The 25,223-nt window shown below is 35.9% G+C and overlaps 1 protein-coding gene across 1 annotated transcript in view; it reads left to right on the top strand.

Annotated features, from left to right (window-relative positions):
* The window catches only part of DIAPH2 (diaphanous related formin 2), a 249,543-nt gene that overhangs the window by 44,976 nt on the left and 179,344 nt on the right, over positions 1-25,223 (top strand). The window contains exons 12-19 of the mRNA XM_075720412.1: positions 668-786; positions 1,739-1,855; positions 2,959-3,077; positions 3,868-3,932; positions 5,758-5,862; positions 8,172-8,178; positions 8,684-8,994; positions 16,296-16,410. Coding sequence (XP_075576527.1) covers positions 668-786; positions 1,739-1,855; positions 2,959-3,077; positions 3,868-3,932; positions 5,758-5,862; positions 8,172-8,178; positions 8,684-8,994; positions 16,296-16,410 — 958 coding nt within the window. The remainder of the gene's footprint in view (positions 1-667; positions 787-1,738; positions 1,856-2,958; positions 3,078-3,867; positions 3,933-5,757; positions 5,863-8,171; positions 8,179-8,683; positions 8,995-16,295; positions 16,411-25,223) is intronic.

The following is a 25,223-nucleotide window of genomic DNA, read 5'->3' as shown; positions in this document are numbered from 1 at the left end:
GGTTGCCATTCAGTTTATGCATATCCAGTTATGACAATTCCAGGCCAGTTTCATTTAAAGCATGGTGTACACTCCACACTAATGGCTTTTTGAACTGGTTTCAGTTTTTTGTGATTTGCCTAGTAGAATGCTGAACTTGGTTCTTAAGTGTAGTAGAGAAATTGCTTGCATTTCTTAAAAACAAATTTTTCCCTGCTCCAAGTACTAATTTTTGTTTTGTTTTTTTACTTCTCTTATAAGTATTTCTCAATGTACTATGGATGTTTTTATGCTATGATCTAGATTGACTTAACAGAAGTTGTAAGCATATCTTCTTTACACTTCTTCTTAAGCGCACTTTAATGCTTTGAAATATCCTTATGCTATTTTTTAAAGAAATTCTGACATTAATAAGCATAAACTGCTGACTATGTCCCATTAAGAGAACTCAACTCAGTTAGAAGACTTCGTGTTTGTTCTGCAGCCCATACCTGCTACATTTGCTGCTATTTTACCTTAATTTTTCTCAGCTGTGCAATTATAATAAAAAAAACCAGGGACTGAGTTACAGCTTACACCTGTTCCAAAGGTTAATGTCTTATATTTTGTCATGATATAACCTTTGAAGGGGGGGGAATTCTAGCTTTTAAAAAGGGAAAATTAATATATACTGTGCCTTGAAAAATAGGGCTTGAAAGATAAGGCTAATGAAGAGCTTGATATTCAGCTGAAAGTGTTTGATGAGAACAAAGAAGATGACTTACTTGAACTGTCACATCGTCTCAATGATATCAGAGCTGAAATGGAATATCCTTTGTAGAAATGGTGTTATAACATAACTTGTTGCATCGGTTAATAACTGTTACATGTAAGTTAGAATGCTCTATGTGCAGTTTATTTGTCACAGTTGTGGATGTTACCAGGGACTTTCTCAAACAGATATCTTTCCACTTGTTTTTTATTAAAAACTTATTTAGAAAATTAGTGCTTAAATTTGCATGTCAAATCTAAGCCATTGGGAACTGAATTAATTTATCATAAATAACATTTACTAAGCTAAACTCTGGCTTGTAACACATGAAGATATAAAATTACACCCATGGGAGGTTATACGTTTGAAGAAAAATGAGTTTTGATAACTAGGTTGGAACAAAATTTCTAGTAGGTTCTGAAGCACTTAAGATGCATGCCTTCTCTAGTTGTGAAGAAGCAATTAATTTCAAGTTACCTAAATTCAGAATGGTCGCCTGCAGTTTTTAAAAGAGCAGTAGCTAGTACTTAAGAAGCAGAGGAAGGTACATGCAATCAGTGAGAGGAATATAAAATCACTAACAAGTAATGTTGTTGCATTACAGAACAGGTAATTACCTGTAATTTTCTTCTTTAAGAAATTAAAATGATTGGCTAGTGTGTATTTGCCAGTAGCCTGGGTCACTTACGAATGAAAATGGAAGCTTTGTTTGAAATATGTTTACAGGATTCTATGATAATAAGTATGTAGTATGATTTTTCTGAGTAGTAATGAAACATGTCTTAATTGTTAAGCAGGGGACAGTTTCTGTGGATAATCTTAGTGGAAAAAGGGTGTTTACTAATAAGGATAGTAGCTCAGAGTGGTGATTGAACATCTAGCGAAGTGGTCTTGCGGTGGGTGTTGTGTAGTGCATGGTTTGGTGTTTTTTTTTTTTTCTTTGTTTTTTTTTTTTTTTTAAATTTTTGCGTGTTTTCAGTCCTTGTATATCCTTAACAATGTTTGCACTGATGTGAATGAAGTATTTCATCTGCTGTATAATATGTTGAAAGATACTTCTTCTGAAAATCACTTCTTGTCAATTCTCCAACATTTCCTTCTCATCAGGAGTGATTACTATGTCCGGTAAGTGTCAGCTGTCAGGTTTGATTTTTGGAGGGTATAGGGGAAAGAACAGAAGTCAAGACCCTGGTAAACTGAGTAGCTCATAATCACACATGAATAGTTGCTCTGTAACTGATGTGTTATTTGTCTTAATGCTCAATGTTGATATTGAAAAGATCTTGCTAAATATAATAATGCTTATTTCAAAGACTTGATACCTTATTCTAACACCCTCATCCCAAAATGTCTTAACTTGTTGAGCACTTTCTCCTTTATTCAAGTTTGATAGCTTCATGACTTCAAAGAACTTGAAAGTTAGTTGTATAACTAATAATTGAAAATAATTCCACAGTGCCTTATATCTTGCCTTTCCTAAGCTTCTCTTATGTGTACCTCGTAGTGTCTTAGCAGTGTCGAAGTACCACATACAAAATCTTGTTTTAAGATGTAATTTTTTTTGTTATAAAGGGATGATAAAAACAATTGATATGCAAGATGATAAAATTAAGAAGTAAAATATAACTTGAGAAATCTTCAATTTTTATAACTTTTTTTTAATTTGGAAGTTTGGAATATCATAGTTTAGGTTTGAGGGTTTCCTACTTTGAGAGCTCAATGGTATGTGAAATTGAGATGTAATACCTTGCACTGGTAAGAACTAATAATTTTGAGCACAGGATCCCCTAATCTTAGAGGCTTCTGATGTTACTCTGTAGAGCTGTATATCAAGCAATTAGGTTGTTAATTAACTAATTTTCTAAATAATTGAATACTGATACTGTAACCAGTGATGGAGTTCACTGTGTTGAGAATGTGCTAAATAATTCTTGCAGCACATATTGAAAATACTAAGGGTGTTGTTTGTTTTATTGATTATTTTCTGGCAAAGGATAAATGAAAAGTGCACAATATTTTGTGAATTCCTGAACTTCAGATATCCTTCTGAGAAACTGACAGCAGTGCTTTATTAGCCAGGGTACAAATATGACTTTTAACTTGATTCTTTTACTGATGATTGTATATATTCATATAGTAGGAGTTGAGGTTGGCCCTTTTTTCCCCCTCCATGTTGCATAAATGATTGTTCATGTTCTTATTATCTTGTAAAATGTTTTCTTTGTTAGACCTCAGTATTACAAGATAATAGAAGACTGTGTATCACAGATAGTATTGCACAGCAGTGGCATGGACCCGGATTTTAAATGTAGAGGAAGAATGGACGTGGATTTTAGTCATCTTATTGGTTTGTATACTAAAAGCAATTTTACCTTGTTTTACTGAAGTGCATGTTTTTTCTTTGTATGCTTTTGCCTAAACGTAAATTGACCCTGTGAATTTTTTCAGTTTTCTGCAAATATCCACGTAAGCTACAGGTGTACTTGTGGAGAAGGCCAGACCAAGCTCTGCAGCCTTTAATAAAATGACACTGATGAAGTGTCTCCAAATTTGTCTTGACTTATATCTGAATACGATAGTCTTAATAACCAAAAATTGCTTGTTCATAAATTCTGTGAATTTCAGGTCTGTTACAAATATCAACATTTACATTAGCATTAATCATTAGTGGATTTGTAATTGTTATGTGGATCATTCTAAGAATATTTTTCTGTAATGTTTTCCAAGTATTTGAGGTTAGTTTAAGGTGAACTAATTAGTTAAAGCATCGAGGGACTGTGGATGTTCATGTCATGTGGAAAAGCAGCAGCTGAATAAATACTGCATCACTGAAATAGCAGTTATCAGCACTTAGAAGTGTTGTTTTATGCTTTTCTTAAGATTGGTGGGGTAGATTGTATTCTTGAGATACAAGGGCATTTCTGGAGTAAGTATTTCATAGGGGGAAATAATTGCTCTTGGAGAACACATTCATTTGGGAAAATGTTTTTTTTGGTGATGTGACAAAAGGAGCAAAGAAAGGATGTTGACCTTGGGGGGGGTGGTGGTGTGGTCATAGGATAATTATGGTTGGAAGGCACCTCAGAGCTGTGATGCATTTTCCCTGACTTCTGTGTGGTATTTGATTTAAATTCTAGATGCAAGTGTGGACAAAGCTAAAGTAGAAGAGAGTGAAAAGAAAGCAGCAGAATTTTCCAGAAGGGTAAGTCCTAATCATCACTCTTTTTAAGGTATGGAACAGAAGCCTGACAGGAACACAGTAGGCTTGTTTCACAGTAGAAACTTGGTGGAAATGGGGAAATAGTGTATCTCTCGTGCAGGACGTTCTTTCACATTTAATAGCTCTGTGGGTTTAGGGTTTTTCTGTGTGTGTGCATGCATGGCTCAGATTCAGCTTACTCTGAATTCAGAAGCAAGTGAGTAGTATTAGCTGTACGTATCTTCAGTTGTATTCCTCTGCTGTAGATAACTGAAGGCAAAATTTCCACTTGTTGCGATTTAGTCCTGAAATACTTAGTCATACTTAAATACCTAAAGTGCAGGTATACACTTAAAAAAACCCAGAAAACCTTGGGGGGAAATGTTCATAACTCTTCATCTAGCTTTGTTTTAGAACCTGAAGAAACTTACTAAAAAATAGTGTCGTCGAGTGTTTGAAAAAGCAGTGACTCTTTAGGCACAGAGATGCTAACATTAAAATACTGCTTTATTTCCTTATAATGCCCATGATAAATTACTATGTTATGAGGGAGAGTAATTTATTTCCTTATTATTTGCATTCAGGAATCTTACAGTGCATTTTGGAATCCGTTTTGATAACGGTTTTATTTTTCTGGTCCAGCTCTCTTTTATTAGGAACTTGATAACGAAGTCCTATTTTGGTCATGGGCAGTTTTCATTTATTACTAGATACAGGAGAGGTTAGACATTTAAAATGATTTCTGTAGGAAGAATTGCAGCTCAGTATATTTCTTGTAATAAAATTTTTGGGGGATATTTCTGAAGAAATGGATGCTTATCCTTCTGCTTTATCACTGTTGGTGTTTGTGCTGAAAATACCTTGTTTTTTCAAGTTACTTAAATTCCTGTTTCCTAGATTTGTTAATCTCAGCTCATCACATCCTATCTAAGGATATGAAGTGCTGAACGTACTATATTAGCTGCAATAGTACTAAAGTTCATATACCATGTTGTTGTGTATTAAAAGCATTCACAATTTTGGTTTTTTTTGTTGTGCTGGTCTAAGAAGCCTTTTGCAGGCCAAAAGGCAGTACATGTTCTTGAACATGGTGATTACAAAATTCAAATGAAGGGCTGCATGAAGTCATTAGTTTTTCTCTCTTCAATGTTAAATGTGGATGCATTTTTAACAGGAGTTACGGTGTCTGAGCTTTATAGAAAGAAAATTGTTGTGATGCTTCACTGGCAGAGTTATTTATCATCATGTACTTCGTTAGTGGCAGTCAACACATGTTCTTCCTAGTGATAGGTGGTTTTGTCCTGTGGAAGAATGAATAGCAGAAGCTTTTAAAGATGCTAATAATCTCTTAAGCTTAGCAAACAGTAACAGGATGAAAATATACAGCAAATTTCTCACAATCATAGTGTAAACAGGGGACATGAAGACTAAAGGGATCACTAACTTATTTGGATACCTGCTTTCTTATGTTACTTTATTGGTGATACTACTGAAGCTGCACATATCTCTCTTCAGATTTAAGCTTGCTGCATGAGATGTTTACTCGAGTTTAGTTTGAGGAGTCTGCAATATTCTGCTGGGGGTGGGAAACTTGTTGAACTTACAGCTGTACTAAGCGTCTCGATCTGAGTGGTTCTGTCATGACTTATCGATGGAAGAAATTATGGGGTACTAGAAGAACATATACGGGAAAAATTCTCTTTTTTTTTTTGAAGTTAAAAGTGTATCTATTGCTCTAGTTGTGATATTGTTCAAAGAATTCCTGAAAGTATAATATGTAGTGTGGACATAAATGGACAAACGCTTCTGTGTTGGTTAATCATTACAGTTAGATGAAGAGTTCACAGCTCGACAAGAGGCACAAGTGGAGCTTCAGAAACGAGAAGAGAAAATCAAAGAACTTGAAACAGAAATCAAACAGCTACGAACCCAGGTAATAAAACTAAATCACGGTGAGTTCCACAGCTGAATTTTTTTTTTTTTTCCCCCCCTGCACTCCTCCAAGAATTGAAAAGAAATTGCCCAGGAGTGTATTGTCTCTATGGAGTTTGAAATGTATGTTATAGTTGTATTGATTTGTTTTTAAGCCAGCATAAACTACTAAGGATAGTTAATGGAGGTAACTTTTTTTTTTCAAATAGTAGTATATTCAACATCTGTCACAGATATTTACTTTACTGAGGAAAGAATTTCCTGAGGCTATGAAAAGTTTGAATCCAGGCTGAGTTGTTTTTTGGGTTTTTCCTCCCCCCCCCCCCCGCCCCCGCAAGTACTTGTTTATGCTTTAACATTACTACTTCTGTATGTTTTGCAGAAAGTGTTTGTTTCAGAAGGCTTTATGCTTAAATTGCAAAGGTGGAAATCATGATAGGTGTGCGTGCACAATATACATACCTTTCAGCATGTGCATGCACCTGATAATAACTTTTTTTTTTGAACTCTGGATATCGGACTCTGGCCATTTCTAAAATTAATATTACACTAGCTTTATACAGTCTCATAGGTGAATATAACAAAAAATGCAAGACCTTATGGAAGTGGAAGGTGATACTTAATTTCAGCAAAGCTGATTTTTCTTACATTCATTTCCTCGTGAATTTTGCTCACAGGCACCAAAACTGTATCTCCAAGTGATCTGTCCCGGATCACTAGTGAAGCAGAGAGGACAAGAAATGCTGCCTGTTGACCCCTCGCAGTATCTCTTGGGTTTCTTTTGTTTAATGACAATGAATTGGGTTTTAGACAGGCCTTTTATACCCTTTAGGAACCAACAGATACTAAGGTTTGATCATTTTGCCTCAGCCTGGCTTATTTCCTACTTCTTCAATGCTAGGCAAGGTTGGCCTGTTGCCTTTTTATCTCATTGTGGATATCTTAATGCCTATGGTCTCACTTTCGATTTGGATAATAAGAGGAAGAATAGCACGTGATGTGCTATAACCTGGTTGCCATCATCCTGCCTTCAGGATACTGGTCTTCTGCTGGCAAGTTGTTTGTGCGATAGCCTTATCAGAGCACTGGCCTTCTCATCTTAATGTAAGCACGTTACGTTGCATTTAATGGTTGGATTGCTGTTCTTTGTGTCCTTTGCTATCAATACAAGTCATTCTTGTAACTGTGGTGTCTTGTGGTTTCTTATTCTGTTTTCACACACAGACACTTCTGTTCATACTTCATTGTTATCAATTTTAATGTTTGTTTCAGATATCTATAAGACAGTGTTACACTGAAATTTGACAATCTGTTTTAACGAGTTCTCTAACCTGTGTAGTAATTTGGGCCAAAGAAACACATGCCTTGTGCAATGCCAAAAACTTATTTTTAGTCTAATTATCAATCCTGTTATATTGATACTAACTCAATTCAGAATATCCAGACATTACAGCTCATTGACATTAAGGGTACAATTAAGTGATACACATCAGCTTTCTACTATCTATGCCTTTTTTTCTCTAGCCTTATGCTCCCCATACAATCTATTGTGGCATTTATTTTCAGATGCACTCAGATTTTTCTCAGCTTTTTTTTTTAACAAACTTGCTTCATTTAAACTTGAAACAGTAAATAATTGCATAGCGAAATAGTATGCAAATCAGATTAAATGAATGGCCTATATTACATAATAATTTTGTAATAAAATATTAGTTAGTAGAGGAAATAAAATATGAGCTTGTATGGAGGTTTGTGCATAGCTCCTGATGCTGCTTTTTAACAGATAATTTTGAAGGATACATATCTGTGAGGAATTTGTACTAGACCAGGATCATGTTATCACTACAGAAACCTCTCTGATGGTTTAACATGCTGCTGTTTCTCTTCATTGTTCCTTTTAAAACTTATTGGAATGGATGTTGCAATTGCTTTTTTTCCGATCACCACAGAAACAACAGCAGGCAGATTTAAAAGAAAGCATGATTATTGTTTTTTTATCCCTACTCCCCATGCCAGGGTTGTTATGAACAACTGTGATCCCATAACCTCTTGCACTGCAATAGCTGCTTCAGTGATTTCTGTGGAAAGTTTTCCACCAGCACATTAGTGCTGTTAAAATTCAGCATGGTTATTACCATCTCTGATGCCCCAGCTTGCCAGGATATCCTAAGAGGGATTAATGTTTTGTGCATTGGTAAGAAATAAAATGCTGTTCTTTTCACTTAAATGTTACTGCTAGTATTAAATTTTCTTTAAAATGGAAACAATTTGTTTTTATAAAAATGCTAGGTTATTCAGTTTACTTGGCAGTTTTATGGTACATAGTATAATCTATTGTTATTGCTTCTCATTTAAATAGGAGAATGGTTGCATTTCTCACTTTCTTGAGGTACAGTTGACTACAAGATATGCTAGTTGATTCAACTTCATATGAAACCTCCTTCCCTCCCCCAATTAAAAGAATTCCTCTTTTATATTTCAGGGTCCAGGCCTGACAGGTCAACTGACAGAAGTAGCACCATTACCTGCATCCCTACCAAGTGAGAATGTGCCACCATCTCCGGCACCTCCGCTACCTGGAGGAGCAATACCTCCTCCACCGCCTCTGCTAGTTAGTGGAGGCGCACCTCCGCCTCCACCACCTCCACTGCCTGGTGGAGCAATACCTCCTCCTCCTCCGCCACCTCCTCCGCTACCTGGTGGAGTAATACCTCCGCCGCCACCTCCGCTGCCTGGTGGAGCAGTACCACCTCCTCCTCCTCCACCTCCTCCGCTGCCTGGTGGAGCAGTGCCACCTCCACCTCCTCCGCTGCCTGGTGGAGCAGTGCCACCTCCACCGCCTCCGCTGCCTGGTGGAGCAGTGCCACCTCCACCGCCTCCGCTGCCTGGTGGAGCAGTGCCACCTCCACCGCCTCCGCTGCCTGGTGGAGCAGTACCACCTCCACCACCTCCGCTACCTGGTGGAGCAGTACCACCTCCTCCACCACCGCCTTTTGGTGGGCCTCCAATGCCACCACCTCTTGGAGGCATTCCTTTTGCTCCATTTCCAGTGATACCAGCATTACCACATGGGATGAAGGAGAAGAAAAAGTATAAGCTGGAAGTTGCAATGAAGAGAATCAACTGGTCGAAGGTACTACAATGTTTGTTTTTATTCCCATTGATAAAAAGTGGCTTTTGAGGAAGAAGGAGGTAATGTGCTAGGGTTTACATTAGATTGTTACTAGTACTCATGAAGTTTGAGGAATTCATTCCACTCTTTATCCAAAACATTTTTGATGCAGTGATTGTGATTCAGCTGGTATTGGTTTTCAAAGACACCTTAATGCTATGGGGTAAGCTCCAAGCTGCCAAGAGCCCATAACACACCTTATTCTGGGGACACCTGTAGCTAACAGTTCTCAAAATTTTGGCTTTTATGTAGAGTTAAGTTTTACATGTTTTCAGCTGTAATTGATATTTGACTTGCCAAGTGAGCGCTTCAAAGGTAAAATGTCTTAAAGCAGGTTTAAGTTATCAAACAATTAAAATATTTACTTTATAAATCATGTTACTACTTTTTTCAGCAAAAAGTTGAGTTACTTAAAGGATTGCTGGGTTGTAGGACAGGGGAAATGAATCTTGAAGTAGACAATAGGTTGGGAAACTGTTGGGAAGGCTGCCATTTAGGAACGTTGACAATCTGGCAGTTGACAGAAAGAAGGATCTGGCGTCAAGGGATAACAACAGCTATTTGGTTAATTGAAGTAGCTGTGGCTGAGTAATGAGAAAGGATGTTGAGAAAGGAGATGTATTAAGAGGTTTTACTTGAGTAGCTAGGTATAAAATGCAGTAAAACATGTTGTGAATGGGTACATGGAATTTTGGAAGACTGCAAAGCAGAACTCTGATTTTAGTTTTGTCCTCTCGGTTAAGCAAGCTGTGGGAGCCATAAATTATGTGGTTTATGATTTTTTTTTTTTTTTTGCTTGCTTGCTTTTTTGAAGACAGATTGAAAGTGGATCAGACTTTCAGAGACTGTAATTTTAGCTTTGATATCTTTTTGACAGAACAGTGGGTGATTGCCTTGGTTATGCCTTCTATGAATTTGTTTTAAAAATGAAGTATGAGTGAAACCGCTATGGTGGCAATTCATTGGGTTATCTAGTTTCATTTTAAAAGCCTCGCATGAAACTTAAAAACTTGACTAGCTTAAAAAGAGAAGGGTGGGAAGGCAGTGGTGAAATAATTATTAAAAGAAATAACTCTATACTTACCATGATAGCAAGTACACAGACGTAAACTACTAAAATTTTCTGTTTAAAGGAAGATGTCTTGACATAAGGTTAAGAATTGTTTTAAGATCAGTCCTCTGAATAAATACAGTAATTTACTATGAATTAAGACATCTAATTAAGGGAGGAAGCCAATTATTTTGTGTTCACATTTCTTTTGTTCTTGTGATACGTTTTGGAAGTTTGAAAGGAAATTTGGCTTTCTTTGCTTTACCTGCCTGTCAAGGATAGTTGTACTACAAACCACACTTGAACAGTATTTTTCTTTCTCTGAGAAAGGCAGGTGTTTACCCTGTTAAGACAGTTGCAAAACTTATCAGAAGGTTCTAAAGGCAATGTTATTAAACATAACGTTTTTTTATTGCAAACGTTGAAGAAATTTTTACTAGAGTGAATTTTCAGCTATCTAGTTTTATGTAAAATTACTACTGCATTTGTTTTAGCAGTATGTGGTTTAATATTAAACTTCAGTTAAAGTCACGGCTCTATTAGAGTTGTGAAGCTGATGTTCCTCCTCTCCCATTTACTTTAAAAATATAGTTGATACTGTATACTATAATGACTTTAAAAATGAGATTCTTGCTGACAGAACTTTGATGTTTGACAGATGTATATCCCAGGAAGCTAACCTAGTTCCAACACAAAATTCTTTTTTAGAAGCCTGTGGTTTGTGCGTTGCTGAGCGAGAGATTTCTTTCCACGAGAGCTTTCAGAGAATGTGTGCTAAGCTCAGTGGATTTGTGTAATGACGGCAGGAGATGGCAGTAGGTAACTGCTGTGTTTTCTTTCTCTTTTGGCCCTGCCATGAGGGCGGGTCTGAGGGACATCTGTGACTCCTCTGAGGTGTGTGGAGTATGATTGGTGGGTCAGTGCTCACTGAATTTCATAGCTCTGCAGAGAGTTGCTTGTATTGTCGATTTGTATCAAAGCAGAGTGAAAAACTGTGATGACCCAACTGAAAAGATGGGCCACCATTCTATTAGGTGGCTTTGCATTAAGTTGCGTACATATATTGAAACCATTAGCAATAGTTTTAAAGCAGTTTTCAAACCTAAGTAACAGCATACTATTTCATAATAGAAACCTTCTAAGTTTGTGATGTCTAATGTAGTTGTAAGTTCAGAGAATGCTGGCACCTGTGCTATAATGGTACGTGTAGCTTATTAATCTGAGATGTTTATTGGTTGTTTCAAATTAGTAATGTGCTGGGACAGGCTTATGGCCACTGGTAGGAGCTATGGGACTGCTCAAGTGACATGTTTGGGCACTATTAATTTCCAATGAATGTGAGCTGCTGCATGGTCTTGACATGGTTATATTTAATCAAATTTCATTTTTTAAAACATCTTAAAATACAACCATTTACTGCAGCAGTTAACTGCAAGCACAATCTCTGATTTGCAAACTAACCTGTAAAAGCAGCTACTAGCTATTACTTGCCTCTCAATATAATTGGTCACTTTGTGACAAAAGAAGTTATGCAAATATCCAGGTGTGTGTTTGTGTACATGTTGCTTTAAAATCCCTTTTTCATCCGTGTAGCCACTGTTTCTTCCATATAAAGGAAATACATTTGAGGTACTAGATAATAGCATCTATCATCAAGACTAAACCATCACATCTTAAAGGCAGTTTGTGGTTGGCAGTTTCTTAGTGGTATAAAACGTGACAGATGTGTTGAGGTTTGCTGTAGGGGAAAAAAAAATACATAGATCACCAAATCATCAAGGCAAATCAAAGGAGGACCTTTATATATTGTATGCTATCTGGTTTGAGCTCCAGCTTGGACTTCAGTGTAGTTTGACTGGATATCTGCTACTTATTTGTCAAGGTACTAAATATTTGTACTATCCACTAGTGTCTGACACTTTCCTTGAAAACCATATTCTATCTTAATAATGTGTTGGTACCAAGAACTTGGTAAAATGAAATTGTTGATGAAAGTAAGCTGTTAAGTGGCTACAGATGGTCATTGCTGACCATAAGTTGCAATTTAACATTGAACAACTGTTGAACATGTAATTTAAATCACACTCTGAAACAGTGTGGGTTTTTTCAAGGGTGTTTCACAGCTGGTAAAACTGTTGGGAAACTGATATGGATATAGATATATATCTTTCTATAAAGGTGAGTGTTACCGTGTTGTCCTGGATGGAGTTGAATGACATGAGATGCCAGATGTTGCTCCTGTCTAAAGATGCTGTATTTTTTCAACGTTAAGCCTCTGAAATTAATCCCATTGGAACAGGCTGCCCAGAGGGATGGTGGAGTCACCACCCCTGGAGGCGTTCAGAAAACGGATAGACGTGGCACTTTGGGACATGGTTTAGTGGACATGGTGGTGTTGGGTTGACGGTTGGGCTGATGATCTTAGAGGTCCTTTCCAACCTTAATGATTCTATTCTAGTTTTACTTTCATTAAAAAATAATCCAGCCACCAAGCCAGGAAACATGAAATTAATTATTACTCTACCCTGAATTGGTTTAGTGGTGGACTTGGTAGGGTTAGGTTAATGGTTGGACTGGATGATCTTAAAGGTCTTTTCCAACCTAAACGATTCTATGGTTCTACATCATTGCATAGCAATAACAGTCCTTTGTAGACTGTTTTCACAATATTGCCAGGACCCAGGATCACGTATGCCCATTGAGTTCTTACATAGCTGACCTACCCTGTCAGACACAATGGAATTTCAGTTTTAAGAGTGTATGTAAAGATGGATGGTCTTAGGGCAACAGCACCAGACTGTGTTTGGAATTCATTCTAGTTTTTCTTATGGGGTTTTTCAGGTGATTCAAGGTAAGTTGCTTTGCATCATTTCTGAATATATACCATCACCACTTCAAGCAAAACCTTTCAAGAACTAGACAAAAGTTTACTGTTGGAAGAGGAACTGGACTGTCCTCTGATATTTTTTAATAAGTGATCTTAATTGTCTTTCTAAATAAAAAGTGAGCTTAGGTTTTGTATTACTCTAAATTCTGAAGTGTTGACTAGTGAAATGGCTCTTTCTTTGGAGTAACAAATAAGAGCAGTATCGTGAATGATTAATCCCACTAAATTTAGAAGGAGCAATCTAGAAGGTTGAGGTAAAACCTGTGTGGAAATGCATGGCATGTCAATTTATAGTTTATTTTACTAGAAGAATTAATGTTTATGACATTTTTCTTCAGTATTTTGCCATTAGATTTAAAAATTTTGGAGATGTGCTAAAATAATCTGAAAGTGTATCTAGCAGTACTAGTTTAAAAACAGGCTTTCAAAATATTTAAGTAGGAGAATATTCAAAATAGTCAACCATGTTTTTAATGTATTCATTTCAATAAATGTTAAAATAAATTTGAAACTCTTTATTTTTTCTGTCTGTAATTCTTATATAATAATCTGCATATAAGGATATATTATAACTTTCCTTCTTTATTGTGGGAGGAGGAATTAAAAGTATCTAGGTGCAAAAAGACCTTAAATCTTTGGTTTTGGTTAACACGCATTAGTGCACATTCTTAGTGCTACAGTACAGTATGACAGTGCTGGAAACTTCAGGCCCATTACAGAGAGTTGTAGATGAGGGTGATGTTACAAGTAACTAGAGAGAGTGCAGCAAAATGACATTGGTGAGGGGTTTTCTTTGTTTATTTACATATAAATCTCAGTGCATTTTCAGAAAACTGAGCAGTTTTTTGAGAAAAAGATACTAACTTCAATGCTTCTGAATTTAAAAGGAATTATATAGTCCCGCTGTTTTCTTAAAACATCTGTACAAAATATCTTTAACCTCCTGCCAGCCACACCAATATATTATACTGTTTAGGAGAAAAAATTGACTGTTTTAAGTAGCCTAGTTGTATTATTGAAAAGAAACAAGAATGTATGAGTTGTCATACTGAAAAAGATGCTCATGTATTACTTGGAGGAAAATGGCATTATCCAGTGTTGGAATCCAGAGATTTGGGGTTGTTTTTTTCCTTTGAAATTCATCTAGCCATATAAAAGTTGCTTTAGTTCATGTACTGTTATGAATCATTTGATATGATGAATCATTATACAATTTTGTAACCTTTAAAACCCTTATATAAAAAAAAGTCTCTTCCCTTCCTATGAAATGTTTATTGTCTGTTGAAGATATTTTGCCATTGAATGTCCTTGTCTTCTTTTTGTTTAGAAGATTACTCTCTTCAAAGCTTCTATCATACAATTTTCTGGATTTTTTAAAAACAATTTTTTCTCCTTTTGAAATGGAGCTCTAATGTTTTAGAAATGCATTTCCACCTGGGCTTTTAAGAAAATGTTTTGTGGCTATTATTTCAGTTAGCTTCTCTTATGATCTTTGACTTCCTGATTTTTATATTAACCCTTTGTATCTGTTTGGGTATTTCCATCTGGACTTTTTTCCTTACAGAATATAGGTTTCATCACAGATTTGTAGTTTGCCAGTTTTCTTAAGGGGGGGGAGGAGAAAATTTGTATGCCATTGACAATATCATTCTTTCCTGAAGTTGCTGCTTATCTTTGACTCGCCACTGCTTTGTCTGCTTAGGATAGTTACTCTCCTACAATTCATAGAATCATAGAATCATAGAATCGTTTAGGTTGGAAAAGACCTTTAAGATCATCCAGTCCAACCATTAACCTACACTACCAGGTCCACACTAAACCAATGAAGGGTAGACTAGACTAAACCGTGTCCCTAAGTGCCACATCTACCCTTTTTTTGAACACTTCCAGGGATGGGGACTCCACCACCTCTCTGGGCAGCCTGTTCCAATGCTTGAATTCATTTATCTTTTTCATTTATTTAGGCATCTCACTTACGCAGGGAAGAATTCCTGCCGTAGGTGTAACTTATGCTTTTTACGCTCAGTTGTCCTTGCTAAGTAATATCTGATTCTAGAGTCAGTTGCACTGGTTTTGTAACTGTGAAACATACTCAGGCTACTATCCTGTAAACATATAGAAAAATAAGCTTTTGAGTTTACAATACATATTTGTCATTGCAGCCAATTTCATTGTAATCAGTTATGTTCATGTGTTTATATAAATAATTTGTAAAGTGTACATCTGAACACTGTGTGTGACAATGGAAGGTAACTACAGATGGACACTTTGCTTAAGCGCTCTGGGAACAGTGTCAAAGGTCTCCTGCATACTGAAAAAGAGGAAAGTCTATTTGATCATCACTTTTAAGGAGCCATCATTTGGGAATAAAGTTCTTTCTGTTTAATTTAGTGCCTTTTGTTTTAACTGTCTTCACCATTAGTGCTGGATTAAGGTAGGTTGTAAAATGTCTTACCTGCAGGTGGTGGTGAAGCAGCTACATGTTAACAGATTGATCATATGGTAAAAGGTGGAGGGCCAGTGTGTTGCAGTGAAATCCTAGTGAGGCTTACAAATATAGTATTGAGAAATTTCCCACATATCTCAAAGTTAAATAGCCCTTGTAAGTTAATTGGCATTTAAACGAACTTGTAAACAAGAATTGATAAGACTTTAAAAACTGGAAGAGGAACATATTTTGAAAACAAAATAGCTCTTCTGAATCATACATGAAGAGTAAAACTGGCTTTCAGCTTCTGTATTGCAGAGTACTTCTTTTAATATAGCCAGTATCAAATAAGGCACTGTAATGAAATCTGTGTTTACATTTGAAAAATGAAAACTATTACAAAAATGATATGAAGTATAAAATTATTTCTGATATTTAAAAAGACAGCTCTTCCGACAGACTTAATATTGAGTCACTGAAAGGTCCACATTGACATATCATTTGCAAATAAGGTATTCTGTACTTTGGCAGTGTCAGAAAGACTGTTCCTCTACAGTTCTCAAGTAGCAGGGATGCATCAGTGGTGAAGAATTTGGGAACCGTCTAGAAAGTAATCAAGAGAAAGCTAGAACACTTTCAATCCCAGATGCTAATATGTTATCAAGGCTGTTTGGAAAACTTGTTGAATGGGAGAAATATAATAAAAATAATTGTGTAGATAGGGGGCAGTTCATCTGATTGTGTTTTGTTCAGGAAGCATCTTTAAGAGAACGTAATACCTGGAACACACCTAAACTTAATTCGCTCCAATTATCACAAAAGTCTAGTAGCATTGGCTTTAACTTGACTGTTGAAAATACTAGTTATTAACTTTGGAGATGCCATTTTTGTTTCAGATTGAGCCTCAAGAGATAGCAGAAAACAGCTTTTGGGTAAAAGCTGAAGAAGATAAATTTGAAAACCCGGAACTGTTTGCAAAATTAGCGCTTACCTTTGGAACACAAATGAAAGGTACGTTCTTCTATTACTTTGCATTATGCTTTTATTAACTTTAAAACCATGCAATGACAGTCTCTGTTATGCTTTGTGTGATACCATGGAATTCATATAATGGTTTTATAGCAGGAACATGATTTAAATGTATGTTTTTATTAAGCGTAGCAGTCTGTTACAAGAATTGTTCCTCCCTCACTTTCCAGCATGAGGGGAGGCACCTTTTGTAATAATACCTTTTAAAAGTGCAGCGTATGTTGCAGACAGGTGTGAATTTTCTTCAAATTAAATTATAATTAAATTTAATTTCTAATCCTAAAATCAAGCTCATCTGCATTAATATTCCTAGCTGCAGGAACTGTTAAGTTGTCAGGTTCTTTTAGATATTCCACATGTTATGTAACAAAAATTTACTTGCTTGTATCACTCTGCTAAATCAAAATCCTCTACAAGTAAGACTTAGAATGTAGCAATTACAATATGCAGTTGAATCACAAAATCACAACTCTATAATATGCCTACTGTCATGATTCTAGAATATGTAGGTTGAAACCACTGTTCTTTTCAGAGTTGTTGGTTTGTGTCCTTAGTCTTTGCTTTCGCTTTTTTTTAACACTATATGCAGCTCTCTTTTAAGAAAAATGTCTTTAAATATACTCCTTTAATTAGTATTTAAATTTCTGTTGTGTAATCTAAGAAGTACACCCCCCCCCCCAAGTTGTATACAGTTAAACTGCATTGTTACTGTCATTAGTGAATGGTGTAAGTTAGTTATCAAAGGGTTGAATGTGTGAGTGCACACTCTTTAAACTGTTTGCATAATACCATGGGAAAGTGTCAGTCTACTGACTTTTTGTTGGAACACAGTGTGAAATGGGTCTGTTTGACTACTAGAGAGAACAATACAGTGAGAATAAAAACTATGCTGGAGCTTTCTGTCAAGTATAACTGAGGCTGCTCAGTACGTCATGTAAATAGCTCTTCTGCTGTTGGTTTTAGATGAAAAAAAATCATTAATTTCTCAAACACTTAATTCCTTCAGTAGGAGATGTGATGATAATATTTATATCTTGAGATGGGAATACAGTTACTAACAGCTGAATATTGGTTATGATTTTGATACTTTAATACCATCCTTAGCTTTTCATGGCTTTCAAATGGTCTTTGAATACTTCTGAAGCTGCACACAGCCTCTTCAAGTCTTTTCATTATTATCCATGGTTAATGGTCAATTGATCGGTATTTCATATGTGGCCATTTACTGGTAATTTGTTTCAGGCACTGAAAAGAAGCAAGTACTGTTGAAGCATGGTTCAATAATAACTTACTCAGGAGCTAACGAGGAAGCCCAAAAAATTAGAGTCCAAGAAGTGGTAGATACTGAAAGAATGAATTCCTGATCTAGCTACAGATCTTTTGTCCATTTATCAACCAGTTAGAATACAATATACTTTAGGGATGTGCAGTTCTTGAAGGTGGAGTCAGATGTATCAAACGTTCATAGGTCAGACCTGAATAAGCAAGCACACGCTTAGGATTCTGAAGTGAATGTGTGTACTGTCAGTAAGCATTTTTGTGCTGCTGGGTTTTTTTACTTTAACTTTTTGGCCTTGAGAACTAACAATTCATGTGATGCTTTGTATTTTAACCATAGGGAGTCTTCTATTTAATTCAAACCACTAGAATGCTCTTACTTCTATCAATTACTTGAGGATTTTATTACTTCAAAATTAACTTGTATTGCACGTAGGGGTTTGTGGTATCCTGGCTGTTGCCTGAATTTCAGGAATAACAACTGCAGTTTTTACTAATACAGTGTTTGAAAAGTTAACTCAGGGTTAGGATGGTCTCTCAGAGGACCATAACTTTCCTGAACCATTTCTTGAGTAGATTCCTCGAGTTATTTCTGAATATGTCTTTTCCTGTGCTCTTTAGAAACCCCTTCAAAGAATTAGTCATAGCTGTGTTTTTCATAAGATAAATATACAGTTCTTTCACTCAGAGCTCATGCTCTTTTCAGTAGTTGCTGAATTTGAGCCATTAGTATTCTGCTTTTACAATGCTTCCCACTTTCTGCTCTGAATGTTCAGATAGTACATGCAGTAATGCAAAAGCATCATCTGCAGTAATTTAATGCTTTTTTCCGTACTGAAGTTTGATAGATTCTTGGTTCGTAGCATTGCAGTGAGGTTAAAATGATGTGGAGTTCGTCACTGGCTTTAGTGTGAAAGCAAGACAGGAAAACCTTTAAGGGAAAGAACCCCTAGCAGCAGATAACACTTCCAGTGGAACGAGACCCTTCTTAATGAAAACGACAAGCTTCTGCCTTGAGGTGAATTCTTTCATCAGAAATCTGAAGAAATGTTCCTGAATTTCTGAGAAGTTTCTTCATTAAAAATGCTGAAAAAACCCTCTTGACATTTTGACATAGCCGTCAGTTTCATAGGAGAGGAAATTCTTGTTGCACAGTTCTAAAACTATGAACAACAGAAATTTTCCAAATAGCTTACTGTGGTGATAGCCTTGCAGGTATTTTTCCTGTTCTTCCTTATGTTGTTCTCGGTTAATGGTTGTAGAAAATAACATGCCATAACAAAGGATGGGAAGACTGTTAAAAATGCTACTACATGTTACCCGGGATATTAAAATTTTAATTGGCCAACTAGTAGAGAAAGTGTTGTCTCTCTTTGAATTCAAGTTTTCCTTAAAACTTGAAAACCTACTAGAAGTCAAGAAGAGTCTCAGAGCATTTAGTTGCAGTACAGGCTGAAATAATTGCATTCCACAAGCGACTTTTTTCTGCAACTGCTATCTGCAAAGGGAAACGTTAGATGATATTCACCATTCTTTCTCACCTTTTGTCTTACCAGCCACAAGGCAGCTCATTAATCCCCAAAATACTTATTTAAAGCATAATCTAGGATCAAATTTCTCTTCTGCTTTAGTCCCATTTCTTGGTGTGGTCTCCTAATATATTACAGGAGAATGATAGAAAGACAAATAGAAATGCATTTTATATTCTCTCAAGAGCACAGTCAGCATGTAAAACAAATAAATGGATGAGTGGAAGAAAACTGACAATTGTCAAAAGCAATTGTGAAGATTGAGTGTTTACTATCTTGTATTTCATGGCATTTTGGAATGCCAGTGGGAATAGCAACTGAAGTAAAACAAACGATAGTATACACACTTATTAAAAATTCGTAATTCTATATAGGTTGCAGCACTCAAATTTGATTAAACCTCTGAATTCTATTCATGAATTCTATTCATGATTCTCTGGCACAATGAGAATGAAACTTTGGGGGTTTTCCTCATTTAACACAGTTTTGTTTTAAGATAATCGAAGAATAACTTAATGTTTGCCTCGCTGAGTACTGCCTGTTTTCAAGGAAGACATGCCAAAGCTGCAGGGAAGTGGTACTTTTGGAGACCAAAAGTATGTGGGGAGAAGTCATAATAAGACACTTCTGAAGCACAATTTTCATTAGTTAACAAATTATTGCATTCATCAGTTAGCTGCTTCTAAAACATAAGAATGTTTAGTCACAGAGCACCAGGAACAAAAAGGAATGATCCCCGACTGGTAAAATAATTTTACTTCGACTATACTTAGATCCAAACTTTCTTTTAAAACGTATGCGTAAGGTTAAATCTTTACTTGCTACTGTAACATTAGATATTTAATACTGATGCCCTGTGAATATGTAGAATGTATTTAGTTAGGTTCAAATCAGCACTAACAGTCAAACCGCAGTATTTGGTCTGTGAAATCAAGTTGCTGAGCACAGTTATGAAAACATCTGTTGTACAGGGAGCAATAGAAACATTACCAAGTATTGCCTTTTGGACTTGACAGGATTTTGAGATCTTGGGGTTTGAACTAAGTTAACTGAGATCTTATTATCACTGTCTCAGTACAGTCAGAAAGGATTTTCTCCATTCTTCTTCAAGAGAAATACAGATGATCCTAATAGAATAATCCTGACAAATGGACTCCAGGGCTTCAAATTTTCATTAAAGGTCTTCGATGAGTGTTTTGAGCATGGAACTGTGCTTCCAGATGCAGAGATGGAGACAACGATTATAGTCTCACAGGCCATTTTGGCAAGTGAATAATATTGCAGATCAGGCATGCTTGAAAATGAATGGGCAACTGTGGTGGTTGTTAATGAGTTGGGCGCTATTAAGATGTGGGACAGTTACTGCGTTGTGGGTGGCAGTGGAACGCATAGATGCGTATTTCCCTCTGTAGCTGCACAGAGGAAAAGGGTAAAGATGGTATTCGTTTCCAATCAGTTACTTGTTTTCTTTTGACCTGGTTAATTCCAAGAGAGAATCTGATATCATCCAGAATTTTATTTTGTGAATCATGCATTGCTTTAAAGTGAAAGCAGTGATTCTGCTGGTGAAAACATGCATCATCTTTTTATAGTTTTTGAGTCACGACTTGAAAATTTCAGGCTCAGTAGTATTTGGTTTGCAAAATAATCTTATCATGGATTGATTTGTGTTTTGATATTTAAATAGCAAGAGGAAGGAATTCTACTGAGGTATTGTTAGCTCAACTGTATCTTCTTATTTTTAAAACAGTTAAATCTTACCTGCAAGCAACAGTCTCTTCAGACAAGTTTTTTTTTTAAACAAGTAGGATAACCTTTACAAAAAAACCTTAAAAGGTTTTCTTCCTTTTTAAAACTTGTCTGATTGATATTAAGCTTTGTGTGATCACAAAAATATTTTCTTAATTAAAAAAAAAATCCTTTCCAGTTTAAGGAGTATAAAGAAAATGTGAAATGAACTCAATGAACAGTCCTCCTTATCTGGATTACATAGTGTGAACCCTGCAGTATTTCTTAATAACTGAAGAGAGGAGACCCAAGCGATCAGATAAATACACCTTGTCCTTGTGAGTCTATTATGTGATCTGAAGTCGTTAATTTCTGTTGATGCACAGTGAAATGATGAGGTGCGTTCTCAACTAAGAATGCCTGCTTGTGCATGTCTTTAGATGGTCCCACTGCCAAAATTCTAGAATGAAAAAAATGACATATTTTTGATTAAATGCATAATAGTAATTTTCTAGTGAGGGAAGTATTGGTGGGGTTGGGGTTGTGTATGTTTGTATTTCTATAGAATGGTTTTAAAAAAACCCAACACTAAAACGAAGCATTTAAAATGTTAGTGTTCTTGACAAGAACCTACCTAATAGCAAATCTTTGAAATCATTTAAGCAGGTCATATTATTTTGTGCAGCTAGAACATTCTTTTTCTAAATTTTGCTTTTGTCCCTTAACTGACATCAAATTTTATCTTTGCCTACGGGTGTAAGGGGAAAAAAACCACCATCAGCAGCCGCGATGTCTGTGATGCTTTGTGGAATATGATCTCAAAACCTCCCTATGTAGGTGTTTAATTTTTTGAATATTAAATACATATATAATTGTATGATGAAGTGTCTTCTAGCAGGTAAAGGATTAAAATGTTATGGCTCTGTAGATAAGTGGTGATATATCATATGCTTGGGGCCTCAGATAACTTTGTAATAATGTAACAATACTCAATGTATCAGGCCTGCTGCTATCAAAATCACTTTTCACTGTTTGATTGATAGTCTAATTGCAAAACACTACAAAGCAAGTTAATGCCTTCTCCCTAAAGGATCATGTTAATTTCTGGCTCTTGTAATTTAGGTTGTGTATTTTGCCAGTCAAGAATGATAGTGGTGCTCTGAAGAAATTAATTATGTGTACAGTAGATCTGTAAAGGTAGTAATTAGTACATAATAGTCTGTAACTACTGGGATTGTTCCAGTACCGAATTCATTATCCATCCAACTTACCTCAAGGGAAAACTTCTCAATCAGGGTTCTGTCGCTTCTTTATGATCAGACTTTAAAAACACAATTCAACAATCATTTTGATATATTTTCAAAATTGAAGTAAGGTTTTAATAGCTGAGTTGTATTGTTCACATTATGGGAGTTTGAGTGAGAAAGGACAAGAGAAAATACAAACTTGCATGTAAACTATAATTGAACAAAACGTGAACAAAATATTGAGGTTTTTATTTGTGTATGTATAATGTAATAGTGTATATGTAATATAAAATATGTTAAATAGCTTATTTTAATACGGTCTTGTTTTAGTAATTACAATATGAAAACTTAGGTGGCTGTCCAGTCCTACCTTTGATATCTCCCTCTGTGAACAACTTTTAGGACTCCTCTGTAGTTCAGTTTTAAAATATTAGTAATCACAAAAAATTAGTGAAATGTTGCTAGGATTAACTGAAATTTAGTTTTAACTTGTTCATGTTTTGGGTCAGTGCCCGGATTTTAGTATCTAAAGTTGTTTTGTTGGTTGAGGAGGAAGAGGGTTGAAACGGGCAACTGAAAGTAGTATCAAAAGGTTGCTGGAAAAATTTAAGAGCGTAAGAAACATACCAAAAAAGCTGAAGAACAGTCCAGGGAGACAGCATTACTTCTGAGGAAGGCATAGCGTATGACATGATGAGGTTAAGAAAAAGGTGATGTTTAAATCACACTAACTACAGTGGTGATATTAAAATCCTCTTTTGTTATTGTTACTAATAATGCTTATTTGAAGGTGATAAATAGTTTCTTTTTAGGCTATAAAGTTTAGACTGTAAACAGTTCAGGAGACTGTACTTGTGCAGAACTGTAAATAGATAACAATTGACAATAATCCAAATGAGTTTATTGTAAACATTGTAAGGTAAATGTTCTTTTTAAATTTGTCAGAAATAGTGAGGGGGCTGGCTCTAAAAGTAGATGAAGGTTTCCATCTAGCTGGCTGTTACCACACAAAGGTGGTATGATAGATGTATGCAGGTGTTGCACTCAATGTCTTGCATGAACAAAAAGTATACAAACCTTATACAGAGACTTCAACATTTATTTGTACTTTGTTAAAGTGTTAAGTCTAATCAAAATACAGTGAACACCATTATTCCAGTTAGGTTAATACTAACACTCAAACATGAACTTCTTATCATCCACCCTTTCTTTTTTCTGATGTTGTGCTCACCCATCCTATGTCCCCCCCTGAAGAGTGAAGGTCAAATGGTGTTGCAGCAGGTCATCAGCATCTCAAGTTCTTCACCACAAGTTGTATGATATTACAGGGGAGATTTTCCTCCTTTTAAGTCTGCTTGGGGTTGTTCTAGCTTGCTGGTAAAAAACTATTTTAAATAAAATACTAGCGTCTTCTGTTTGCATTTGTTGCTTATCAAGACTTCCTTCAGTTCTAGTAAAATTTCCGTCCGTTATTCATCCCTGCCTTAAAGTGCTTGGATGACTACATTCTAATTAAAGTGAATTATTAAAACTTGAGCTGCGGTACTCTTTTGATTGCCACCTACTTTCTGTGGAAACACGGCATTTGAGGTCTAAATGTCAGCTTTCTTGGAATAGTGAATTAAAGGCCAGAATGTAGGTGGGCTGCTATCCCCACCCACTTCAGCTTTTATTTTCCCCTGCTTGCAGTATCCACAAGAACACCTTATTATACCTTAAATGTATATTTTCCATTGTTAAGAAAACATGCCAGAAAATTTGAACACCTTACCTTCTTCAGTGTTTGAAATTGGTCTTCCCCCAAAAGTTCTATAGTACAGCAATATGAAAGACATAACTGTCTATGTTTGATTTCTTATGTGTGTTGAACAAATCAGATCATATAAACCAGGAAGATGCAATATCCTTTTTTATTAGGCTTTAATTAAAACAACCCTTCTGGTTTGAACACATTTTGTTGATACTATTAACATGTTAATTCTGTAATATCCACGTGCAAGTAAATAGCATAGTCTTACTCGTTAACATCACGTAGAAGATGTTCACGTTATGTTCACACGTGGAATACCCATGTGCAGTCTTCACTGAGTTTTCTGTGAGGCCCTTTTGCTGCTACTTATTGAGCCATTGAATGTTCACAATAGCTTCTGTCTTCTGAACCTTCTTGTACCTTCTAATTTCAATTGTGCAAGGTACCTTTATGCAAGAAGGGAATGTAGAACTGACTACCAAATCACCTAGCCAGGAAGGGCATTTTAAAGCTATGTCTATTGTATTCTATATGTGACATAAAGCAGGCTGATTTTTGATCTCCTGAAGAAAATAGTGTGCTGCTTTTTTTTCCCCCCTCTGCGAAACCACCCATTCTTAAAGGATGGTGTGTTATTTTGCAGGGTTTTTTAAAAATTTCTAGAGTAACTTATACTCTTGGTATTTATACTTCTGCCAGATATTGAGGAGGAGGAGGAAGACAGACAGGCTAGTTACGCTGAAACTCAGTAGATACTGTTGATTCAGTTGATTTTTGTTCCTTCCCTTTGCCCCCCTAGTTAACAGGTATGTCTTTCTGACATTAATTTTATTATTTTTAACCCCCTCTGTGACCAGTTAGTCTGCTGAAGCAGGTAGTGTTCTTTCTTTGATCAGAATGAATGTTTTAGATTCTAGCATTCTCATTGAAATAATTACCTTTGCAGGCATTAAATGCAGTTTTCAAGTTTATATTCTGCCATTGAAGTGATGTAATATTTCAAGATTGATTTTTACCTCTGTGCAGCGTTCCTCTGTGAATATTACAAAGCTTGTGTTCACTGTTATTCTTGACTGACAAATGACAATATGAAATACGCATCTTTCATAATCAGCCCTTCCTTTTTGCTTGACGTAATGAAACGTTTCTAGTGGGGAGAAAAAAGCTCTGTCGATCTGACTTTTCAGCTATTTCTTAGTGAAGAGATAAGTAGCAGCCAAAGAATGAGGTCGGTACACCATTAAACTGGAAGGAAAAGTGTTT

This window comes from Pelecanus crispus, chromosome 13 (assembly GCF_030463565.1).
Source record: "Pelecanus crispus isolate bPelCri1 chromosome 13, bPelCri1.pri, whole genome shotgun sequence".
In the NCBI taxonomy this organism is placed as follows: Eukaryota; Metazoa; Chordata; class Aves; order Pelecaniformes; family Pelecanidae; genus Pelecanus; species Pelecanus crispus.
The sequence above is the reverse complement of the archived record's forward strand: the minus strand, read 5'-3'. Positions and strand labels throughout refer to the sequence as shown.